This window comes from Glycine max, chromosome 9 (assembly GCF_000004515.6).
Source record: "Glycine max cultivar Williams 82 chromosome 9, Glycine_max_v4.0, whole genome shotgun sequence".
NCBI lineage: Eukaryota > Viridiplantae > Streptophyta > Magnoliopsida > Fabales > Fabaceae > Glycine > Glycine max.
The window spans coordinates 8,191,324-8,202,774 of NC_038245.2; the positions used below are offsets into that span (position 1 = coordinate 8,191,324).

At 35.3% G+C, this 11,451-nt stretch overlaps 1 protein-coding gene across 3 annotated transcripts; it reads left to right on the forward strand.

Moving 5' to 3' along the window:
• The first annotated feature begins 1,456 nt into the window (after window positions 1–1,456).
• On the forward strand, window positions 1,457–7,466 carry LOC100794380 (disease resistance protein RPP5). Of its 3 annotated transcripts, XM_026123687.2 has the most exons (7): window positions 1,457–1,751; window positions 1,889–1,968; window positions 2,101–2,520; window positions 2,929–4,036; window positions 4,152–4,451; window positions 4,547–5,876; window positions 6,963–7,466. In XM_026123687.2, exons 3-6 carry the CDS (start codon window positions 2,159–2,161, stop codon window positions 5,834–5,836), a joined length of 3,060 nt encoding a protein of 1,019 aa, XP_025979472.1. In that variant the 5' UTR covers window positions 1,457–1,751; window positions 1,889–1,968; window positions 2,101–2,158; the 3' UTR covers window positions 5,837–5,876; window positions 6,963–7,466. The 3 variants fall into 3 exon arrangements, with proteins under 3 accessions (XP_025979472.1, XP_025979471.1, XP_025979473.1); XM_026123686.2 differs by having other exon boundaries at window positions 1,889–2,520; XM_026123688.2 differs by lacking the exons at window positions 1,457–1,751; window positions 1,889–1,968 and having other exon boundaries at window positions 2,382–2,520; window positions 2,972–4,036.
• The last annotated feature ends 3,985 nt before the right edge of the window (window positions 7,467–11,451 follow it).

Sequence of the window (11,451 nt, forward strand, 5' to 3'; positions counted from 1 at the left end):
AATTTGAAATTCCACTAAAATAGGTGAAATTTGTGAAATTCTAGTCTTTGTCCCCATTTCTTTATTTTCACCTAAATAAAATCCTAACCCTCCATCGTTCATTTGTCATTTGCTTCTCTCTAATGAACCTTTCTCACTAGAGTTTTGATCTCTGGCAATCATCTCCACATTCTCTTTTGGGGATCCAAATTGTCGACAAATAGTGTTGAACCAAACCACTAATAAAGAGAGTCAAAGATAAACATGTTTATGAAGAGAGTTGAAAATTACCTACAAATCACACCGTTGGCTGGAGATCACCATGGAGGAGGTGCCATATGACGGTTCATCATCTTTGATTGTTGAAAGTGAGAAGAGACTCAAATATCTTAACAGTTAGGAGAGATTAAAAGTATTTTAACAGTTTTTCCTTTTTGGTGCACTAAAATTTGTTATTTGGCATTGAAATTTGTAAAAGCATTTTCTAAACTATCAAAAAGTGAGAAGAGACTCAAGTAACACCTAATTGATGTGACCACACATCATAGAGCTCAAAGAAGAGTAAAGTATTTGATTAAAATTTGATAAAAGTAGATTGATAGTAGGTAAGTGTTCTATATATAGCTTATTTTTGGCAAGCTAATATTACTCTTAATACAAACTTTTTTTGGTTACAATGGTCCAAATCTATGACTTCACATATATTAACGCAACTCTCCATGGGTCGACTCCTATTGGTTCAACTAAATACAAACTTTAATCCAATGCCTCTGTAATACCAGTGGTACGGAGTGGTTTTTTCCTTATTCATCCTGTGGTTGATATGTTTCTTTGGTATTTTTATTTTAGGTGTTCTGAGCTGCGCAGTATAGTATCTTTCTGTATTCTTCTTTCTCGTAGCCATCTCTTAACTCATCGTGTGAAATTTTGGCTACTAAGCATCAATGTTAATCTTTTTGCTTAGGGGAGGGGGTTGGGGGTCACTAAAAGGAAGGGATGTAAATAGATATATCCAATACACAAATTTACAATAAGCACCAACCTATGCCGACGATGTGAAATGTACAATTCTTTTAGAAAATACGTGTGTAAAGTGCACACAGTCATAAGAATTTAAGGAGTCCGAACACGTTGTTTGACTCGGTCCCATAAGAATTTAAGGAGTGTTAGGACCCTACCATGTGCACCTACTGGCTATTTATTACCATGATAAGATGAACAAATCAATCATAATCATTACAGAAGAATTTTACATTTATTAACAAAAAATTATCCATATACAACCCATTCTATCCCCTGCTCACAAGAAAGGGGAAATAGGGACAGTAAAATAATTTATTGATGCCACATCATGCCAAGATTCTGATGCACTAAAACAGGACTTTTAAGGTTATTTATCTTATTTTGATTGATATGATCGGGACTCTGATATTTGGAATTGAAGATTTCTTTTTTGTCAATAAATATTACTTGTTAGTTTTGTTAGAAGGTTAGTGAGAGAGATGCAAACCCACACCTCTCCCTTCCTTTGGGAAGAATTAAAGACTGAAGCAGAAGAATTGGTCTACGTATTCTAAGTCATCCATCCAACAGTTCCATTTTTCTGGCCAATAGTAGTAGTAGTAAAAAGTGTGTGGTTGGGTATAAATAGCCATAAGATGCACCCCTAACACTCAAAGCATCACTTTGGTATATAATATTCAAGGCTAATGACTTCTTTACAGTGATCTCCATCAATCATTAGTTTTTGGCCAAAGAAAAGGAAGAAGCTGGTATTGTATTTCTCATGCCACATCCTCTTCCTTCCTCATCATTTCAAGTTGTTGTCGATATCAAGCTTTTGGTATTGTATTTCTTCCTTCTTTACTATGATTTTTCACTTCATTTCTAACTTTCTTTTTCTTCGCAGTTTACCTTGTGGCACATACATAATTTCCGTGTAGAGACAGAAAGATCCTGTGTGCAGTTGTTCCGATCCAACACCATATCGTATTTCTTTGTCTTGTTTATTTCTTTTGGTATTATTTTTTCTTGGTTATTTTGAAAACTGAAGGGTGTAGAGGAAAAAACCATGTCAGACAATAACACTACTCCTCAAATAAAGTATGATGTTTTTGTTAGCTTCAGGGGCAAGGACATCCGCCAGGACTTTCTTAGCCATTTGGTTGAGGCTTTTGACATGAAGAGAATATATGCCTTTGTAGATAATAAACTTGAGAAAGGGGAAAAGATATGGAAATCACTTGTTGAAGCAATTGAAGGATCATTGATTTCATTGATCATATTTTCACAAGGCTATGCTTCTTCTCATTGGTGTTTAGAAGAACTTGAGAAAATACATGAATGCAAAGAGAAATATGGACAAATTATAATCCCCGTTTTCTACCATTTAGAACCCACACATGTACGATATCAATCATCTGATGCATTCGAAAAAGCATTTGCTAAGCATGGAAAAAAATATGAGAGCAAGGTGCAACAATGGAGAGATATTTTGAAGAAATCTGCTGATTTATCAGGAATCGAGTCATCAAACTTTAAGTAAGCTCTTTTTTCCTTATAAATTTTCAATGTTTTCTAGTTGTTATAGTTATATGCATATTTTAACAACGTGGTTGCTTAAACTAATACATAACATTGCATATGCCAAAATACATGCTTATTAGTTCTTACTTCCGCATATATAATTTCAGCCATTGTCACTATGCTAGAATTCTGATGGGGCCAACCATGCTTTGTCCATTAAATTTAGTGGTTCAGTTATAACCATGTAAATGATAATTGTTTTGAAAGATTTTTAGATACATCTAACAAAGCCCTTATTATTATTCATTCAGTATTTGAACTCTAAAGGAATACCCATTAAGAAGGACAAAAAATATAGCCCCCCTTCTCCCACAAAATAAAAGAGACATTAGTTTTAACAGAATTTCTCTGTGTGTCATCCAGAACTGATGCTGAGTTGGTTAAAAAAATTACCAATGTTGTGCAGATGAGGCTGCATAAAACCCATGTTAACTTGAAAAGACTTGTTGGAATTGGCAAAAAAATTGCAGATGTGGAATTGTTGATACGCAAAGAACCAGAAGACATCCGTCTTATTGGATTATGGGGTATGGGCGGTATTGGCAAGACAATCCTTGCAGAACAAGTATTTATTAAACTACGGTCTGGATATGGAGGTTGTTTATTTTTAGCCAATGAAAGAGAACAATCAAGGAAACATGGGATGCTTTCTTTGAAGGAAAAAGTTTTTTCTGAACTACTAGGAAATGGTGTTAAAATTGACACGCCAAATTCGTTGCCTGATGATATTGTTAGGAGAATTGGTCGAATGAAAGTTCTTATTGTTCTTGATGATGTGAATGATTCAAATCACTTAGAAAAATTACTTGGACCTCTTGGTAATTTTGGATCAGGTAGTAGAATCATTGTAACAACTAGAGATATGCAAGTTCTTAAAGCTAACAAAGCTGATGAGGTATACCCGCTTAGAGAATTCAGTTTAAATCAAGCACTTGAACTTTTCAATTTGAATTTCTTTAACCAATGTGATGATCAAAGGGAGTATGACAACTTATCAAAAAGGGTGGTCAATTATGCCAAAGGCATTCCATTAGTTCTTAATGAGTTGGCTTATCTTCTTCGTGCAAGAAATAAGGAAGAGTGGGGAAGTGAGTTAGACAAGCTTGAAAAAATACCTCTTCCAGAAGTTTATGATAGAATGAAACTGAGCTATGATGATCTAGATCCCAAAGAGCAACAAATTTTTCTAGATCTTGCGTTTTTCTTTGGTAGATCACATACAGAGATAAAGGTGGACTATCTGAAATCTTTATTGAAAAAAGATGGTGAAAGTGGAGATTCAGTGTTTATTGTGTTAGAAAGGATGAAAGATAAAGCTCTCATAACTTCCTCTAAAGATAATTTTATATCTATGCATGATAGTTTACAAGTTATGGCTCAGGAGATTGTTCGTCGAAAGTCTAGCAATACTGGAAGCCACAGTCGGTTGTGGGATCTTGATGACATTCATGGAGAAATGAAAAATGACAAGGTCAAAGCCTAACCACAAATGATATCTTGTGAATAACATTTGATTTGTTTTTTTTTTTTTTTTGTGAAAAATGTGGCATTTGATGATATTTATTTATTTTTCTTTTTGATGGCAGGTTACTGAGGCCATTAGAAGTATACAAATTAACTTGCCAAAAATTAAGGAGCAAAAGTTAACGCATCACATATTTGCTAAGATGAGCAGTCTAAAATTTCTGAAAATTTCTGGCGAAGATAATTATGGTAACGATCAACTTATTCTTGCTGAAGAGCTTCAATTTTCGGCAAGTGAACTAAGATTTCTTTGTTGGGATCATTGCCCTCTAAAATCCTTACCAAAAAGTTTTTCTAAGGAAAAACTTGTAATGTTGAAATTGCTACGCAGCAAAATAGAAAAACTTTGGGATGGAGTTCAGGTAAATATATGTCTCTCGCTGTTATAATTTTCTGTTAATTCAAGGAATACAAAATAAACTAATGTAGCTCATGTGCTATCTTCATTTTATTTCAGAATTTGGTGAATTTAAAAGAAATTAACCTCAGTGGCTCTGAGAAGTTAAAGGAGCTGCCAGATTTATCAAAAGCCACAAATCTTGAAGTACTGCTTCTCCGTGGTTGTTCTATGTTGACTAGTGTGCATCCATCTGTTTTCTCTCTGATAAAACTTGAGAAATTGGACCTTTATGGCTGTGGCTCCCTTACCATTCTCTCAAGCCATTCTATATGCAGCCTTAGTTATCTCAACCTTGAACGTTGCGTGAACCTTAGGGAATTCTCAGTGATGTCGATGAATATGAAAGACCTGAGATTAGGATGGACCAAGGTCAAAGAACTTCCCTCATCATTTGAACAGCAAAGCAAGCTTAAATTGCTACATCTAAAAGGAAGTGCCATTGAGAGGTTACCTTCATCCTTCAACAACCTTACACAACTGCTACATCTAGAGGTAAGCAATTGCAGCAATCTTCAAACAATACCAGAGCTTCCGCCGCTCCTTAAAACTCTAAATGCACAATCCTGCACCTCACTTCTGACTCTACCAGAGATTTCCTTGTCCATTAAAACTCTAAGTGCCATAGACTGCAAATCATTGGAGACTGTATTTCTTTCATCGGCTGTCGAACAATTAAAGAAAAATAGGAGACAGGTTCGGTTCTGGAATTGCTTGAACTTGAATAAAGATTCTCTAGTGGCTATTGCGTTGAATGCACAAATCGATGTGATGAAATTTGCAAACCAACACTTATCTCCACCAAGTCAAGATCTTGTTCAAAATTACGATGATTATGATGCCAATCATCGCTCTTATCAAGTGGTTTACGTGTATCCAGGAAGCAATGTTCCAGAGTGGTTGGAGTATAAGACAACAAATGCTTATATAATTATTGATCTCTCTTCTGGTCCACCTTTCCCCTTCCTTGGCTTCATTTTCAGCTTTGTCATTGGTGAGTACCTACACACAGACACCAAGGGCAGACTTGAAGTTAGCATCACTATAAGTGATGATGAGAGTGAAGGCAATCAGGATAGTGTCAGAATGTACATAGATTTTGAAGGTAGGAAAATTGAATCAGATCATGTGTGTGTGGTGTATGACCAAAGATGTTCCAGCTTCCTAAGTAGCAAGGTCAAAAATCAAACAAGGTTAAAAATCAAGGTTACAATGGGGGTGCCAGATTATGCACTGCCACAAGGTTATAATAGAGGTGTGAGATTCGGTGTCAGTCCAATAAGCACCTCGGCTTATGAGAGTTTCATTCAACAAATGAAATTGCGTAATTCAATATCTCAGTTTCATTAAACAAATGGAATTGAGTTGTGCTTCATATCGTCATTCCCAGGTATTTCCTTCCTGTGGTTTATGTCAAAAATCCTTGATTTAGGAGTATTGTTTCATGTTATAATAATTTAATTGGTTAAGACATTCAAGTTATTGACATGAGTTCTTATGGACCTGTTTTTTTCTTAAAACAAACAACTAAATGTAAAGACAAGTGCAAGCATGCTCAAAACTACCAAGGAAGATACTGGTATGCATGTATTGTTATTAGTAAGTAATATGACCTTAGTCCAAGAAATGATTGTCGTAATTTTAAGGAAAAAGTAATGCACATTACTATTGTCAATCTGCATTGTAAATTTATAGGGTTAGATATATATTTTGAAACTGAAAGTTTTGATCTTATGCTGCTATTATCTAGATTTTTGAATATTGATCCTTCAGCACCACCTTCTTTACCACTTACTAAAACACATAGAATTGCTCAAGCTGTGGAAATTTCCCTTGGCTCTGGATTTTTTAATATTGATCCTGCAGCACAACCTTCTATATCACTTACTGAAACACATAAAATTGCTTAAGCTGTGGCAATATCCCTTGGCTCTGGATTTCTTTTGAATATTGATCCATACATTACCCCGTATAGTTAATGTGTTTCCATGTCATAACTTCTCATTCTCATATACGTCATAAAAATATCTAGGAAAGACAAGTGCTCCCCTACCTTTATTTCCTCAATCCCACATGACAGAAGAGGAAAAAATAATTATTGTTTTCAGAAACTAGTGTCAAGATATTGCCTAGAGGTTTTTTACTTATATGTCTTTCTATGTTGTGCATTAAGAAAAATTTATCACAAAAATATGATGATAGGAGAAGATTATATATGTACAATAATTAGACAGGTAACTTTCCACATTAGTTGTCTATTTTTGTTTTCTCTCTGACTTATCCCGGTATTATATATTCCAAACAGAAACACACTTCAGATGAAAACATTCACTAATCTGATGGAGATTTGTCCAGTCTTGCTAGTAGAGGAGAGAATCTATTGTATAATATAACTTTTTGTACATAAATTAAATTTCATTTCCAAAGATGTTGATTTATATGTTCATCTTATCATTATTATTTTTGAGATTGGCAGTAAAAGTAGATCATATGATATGATCTGGTAGAAAGATTTAGCAGAAGACTGATCTGAGGCATCCAAACTCATACTACCCATCAGTTCTCAATTTCTTCAAAGGGCATGATGCATACAAGCTCTAACACATGAAGGTTGTGCTGCACCATCCAGAGCCATTCCAGAGGATCAATCAGGTTAACAGTAAATTTAGAATATGGCTTTACTTGCTGAAGAGACCATTGGCAAATTCTTGCAGCTACTAGTGCAGAGAAGGATAATGGGCAATAATCTGTAGTTGTAGGGCGAGCCCTGGTACAGTAGTTAAGTTGCGCCTTGGTGACCGATTGGTCATGGGTTCAAATCTGGAAACAACTTCTTTGTATATGCAAAAGTAAAGTTGCGTACAATGATCCACCCCCATACCTTTGCATGGCGAGGAACCTTTTGGCACCAAGGTACAATAGTTTTAACGCTCAGTCTGCAGCCACAAATTCAAATTTTTTCACCTAAAAGTTTTTGAAAGTATGTGTATGAGAATTGTGCTAGTCTTTGTATATTGTCTTAGTAGAATAGATGCTCATGGAGTTCAGTCCCTTGAGTTATCTGTTAAATGCATGTTATGTACCTTCCTCCTTTATGATGGGTGATGATGTTATTTAAAAAAAAATCCCAAATTTGCGGATGAATCTGAAATCTTAATTTTGAAATATCAAGAATGGAGACAGAAACATCTGTAGCAATTTGATGCACCTTACAATTATGAGGTTCTAACTTATAAGCAAGGTTTATTAAATAATAAAGGTCACAAAAATAATCCTGATTAACTCCACACCAACATGAAACCACCACAATATTATCATTGTCTTCAATTATGTGTGGCCCAAATATCATGAGACAATCATGCTCAAATTCCATTGGATGACACCCCAATTAGCAGCTAAAACCGTAACTTGAACAAGTTTAATTCTAAGGATCAAGATGCTTAAGCCAAGCTACAGGTACTCGCACTAAGAAACTGCTGCCAATCTTTATACTGTAAATAATGCAAGACTAAACAAAACGTATCACATGCTAACCTGTGGAATACAATCAACTCAGGCCACTTGACATCCCTATAACTTATGTTAGGGAATCTTACATTAAAGGGAAAGTTTTATCGGACTGCGGTAAGACCGGCGATTTTGTACGGAACAGAATGTTGGGCGGTCAAGAGCCAACATGAGAATAAAGTAGGTGTAGCGGAGATGAGGATGTTGCGGTGGATGTGTGGTAAGACTCGACAGGATAAAATTAGAAACGAAGCTATTAGAGAGAGGGTTGGAGTAGCGCCTATTGTAGAGAAGATGGTGGAAAATAGACTTAGGTGGTTTGGGCATGTAGAGAGAAGACCGGTAGACTCTGTAGTGAGGAGAGTAGACCAGATGGAGAGAAGACAAACAATTCGAGGCAGAGGAAGACCCAAAAAGACTATAAGAGAGGTTATAAAAAAGGATCTCGAAATTAATGGTTTGGATAGAAGTATGGTACTTGATAGAACATTATGGCGGAAGTTGATCCATGTAGCCGACCCCACCTAGTGGGATAAGGCGTTGTTGTTGTTGTTGTTGTTGTACCCATATAATGGAAGAAAATAGTTATGGATTCCATGAAATAAGTTAACTTAAGTTTGTCATTTGATTCACAGATCTTCTTACACTCAATTACTTATTCTAGTGATCATGAATTTTTTTTGTTCAACTTTTTATTTGGTGATTCTAAAATTTTGTTATCATACATAGCAGGATTGCCTTATCATTGATTTTCATCAATTCCTTTTTCTTTTGTATATCTTTTCCATTTATTCTTTAGAAGCCATTGCAGTTGGAATCCATCCATAATATGCATATTGTAGAGTGGCAACCAGAGCTGGAGCTTGACTTCAATGATGGCTATCATGTCTTCATGAAGAAAACTGTATACTTGTAGTTATAATTAGTGGTAATTCTAGGATACTTTGCGAGAAAAAACTAAAACTATCATGCATGGCATGAATGGCTATTGACCATGGAGAATTATTAACACATTGTAGCATTTGAGTACTTTTAGATCAATGTTGAAAAAAATAATTTTGAATAAAATATTTTGAGTAATGTGATTTATGTTTGAATTAATGATTTTATTAAATAAACAAATTATTTGTAAAAGTGAGTATAAAATTCTTGATCTAAGATAAAAGTTACTTAAAATTGTTTTAACTTTCAATAAATTTTAGAGTCATAATCAATTTCTCAACATGGGATCAAACATGTGAATTTATCTAAAACCATGTTAACTGACACTACTAAAAACACAAGTAACTACGATAGTGAATCGACGACGTCATCGTTACGAAATCAATGATATTTTTGTAAATATCAGTAAAATTATAATAATAGATTTTAAAAAATGAAGTCAAAGCCTGAAATCGAGGACGGTTCTTTGGAGAACCATTGTTGAACTCGCTAATTCAAAGACGGTTTTCAAAAACCGTCTTTGAAGGTGAATTGTTTTGGCTTTTATACTCGTGTCCTATTTTAGCATCTCACTCTGTCTCATTAGCTCGCACCCTCTTAGAGTTTCTTTGCGCCCTTTCTCACTCGCGCCGCTATCGAAGGTGTCTATTGCTACCGTGGAAGGTGCCCAGTGCCGCCGTTGAAGCTTCCTTTCGGAGAAGAAGGTTATTGGCTACATATTGGTGATGATTCTTCGTGTTTTTCTGCAGCCTCCGAAGAAGAAGGTTCCTTGCACCATCAAGAACACAAGGGAACTCAACGAGACCGTTTGCAAGCCCGATGATGATGAGGTTTTGAACTTTTATTATTAGGGTTTTATTTTGATTTGTGTCTTGTGATTGCAAATTTTTTGCCTTGTGTATTATTGTCCTTAGTTTTAACGTGGTGAGGTTGCAAGGTTTGCAATAACACCCTTGTATTCATTTAATTTGGAACTCAGGTCCAGGTTCACGAATTGGACTTCTCCAACACGAGATCTGCTCATTGTGTGCAAAATTTGTAAAATACTAATTTGTAAGAGTCATAATGTGAAGGTGTGTTATAAAATTTGATTCTCTTTTTTGAGGACTATAGATTAAAAGTGGATTTTGTGTGTTATAAAATCAGACACACATGCCTTTTTATGGTATTGATGATGAGGGTGATTTTTGCTTGCAAGGATAGGAAAGTTTCAAAAGCGACTAACAGTAAACAACATGGTATGAAATGAAGAGTTTTTTTTGTGAATGGTGGTGCAAATGCAATGGCATACATAGTGGGGAAATATTAATGGTGATTCTTATATTATGTGTTGACAAGTTTGCAGGGAGAGTCCGGTCCCACTGTGCCTTTGCCAGACAAAAAACTCTTGTTGTTTGTCCTTGACAGACTTCAAAAGTGTGTCTCTTGTAGTAGTCTTATTTGTTTCTTTCCTCTTCCTTTTTATTTTTCCTTTTTCTTAAGTTGAGTATTTGATGTTCTATATTGCTTGTAAGAGATAAGGGGAGCAACATGAAGACTAAAGCTTAAAGCTTGGAGAAGAGCTTGAAGATGTTTTGCTTTTTACATGTCCAACTCCTTTGAGTGACATTTGTATTGGTTGTTATATTGAATGTTGCATCTTAGTCCATATCATATCATTTGTGTGACACCCTCTACCCCATACATATATGTACTGATAATAAAAGGAATAAGAATTTAGAATTAATTAAAAGTTTTTAAAACACACTTAAATCAAATCATTTCAAAATGGCAAAAGGCTCTCATTCACATTTCTAACATCATAAAATGACTTGTCCAATAAATACTAAAATTATCTTGGCTTAAAACAAGGCCATTCAAGACTTCATGTAATTAATATATAAACTTATGCCCCAATGTCACATCCTATCAGAGCATTGTGTCCCAACATCCTTCAGCACAAGGTTCCTTAAAGCAATTCACCTAGTCATCTGCTCCCCCGAACACAAAGTTCAAGATCATCACAGGATCGAAATACAAACAACACACGAGGAGTGAGTTATCACATTTCTAACTAATAGAGAAACAAGAAAACTAGATATACATATCATATAAATCATATACGACTTACTTAAACATAACTCACGTAATTCCACCACTTTGTCATTTAAAATTCACTTTTCAATCATCAATCATATTACACATGAATCAGACACTTCGATCAAGACATAATAACACTCATCAATTTCATAATAAACAATTAGAAAGCGTTATGCAACAGTTATGTTAAGACTCAAGCCTATATGCAATGTGGTACCATGTCAGTGAAAAACCACCCTGGGCGCTTAGGAGTACATAACAAGACACACCACAAAATGGGGTGTGTCAGGTCACTCTCACTAAGTAAAATCATAGGGAGACCAGTCAGGGTCACGTTGTTTTGCAAGAATGCTCCAACCACGTGGGATTGGCACAGGCTTAAAGGAGCATTCAAACCGGGTGAATTTACCCCCAAGGCCTACACTCCGAAGAGTCCG

Excerpts from the sequence above, each read along its gene's own strand:
- LOC100794380 (XM_026123686.2), top strand. The coding sequence starts at position 2,051 with ATGTCAGACAATAACACTACTCCTCAAATAAAGTATGATGTTTTTGTT. Across the intron at positions 2,521-2,928 it reads ATCGAGTCATCAAACTTTAA|AACTGATGCTGAGTTGGTTA; the intron begins GTAAGCTCTTTT and ends TGTGTCATCCAG. Across the intron at positions 4,037-4,151 it reads GAGAAATGAAAAATGACAAG|GTTACTGAGGCCATTAGAAG; the intron begins GTCAAAGCCTAA and ends TTTTGATGGCAG.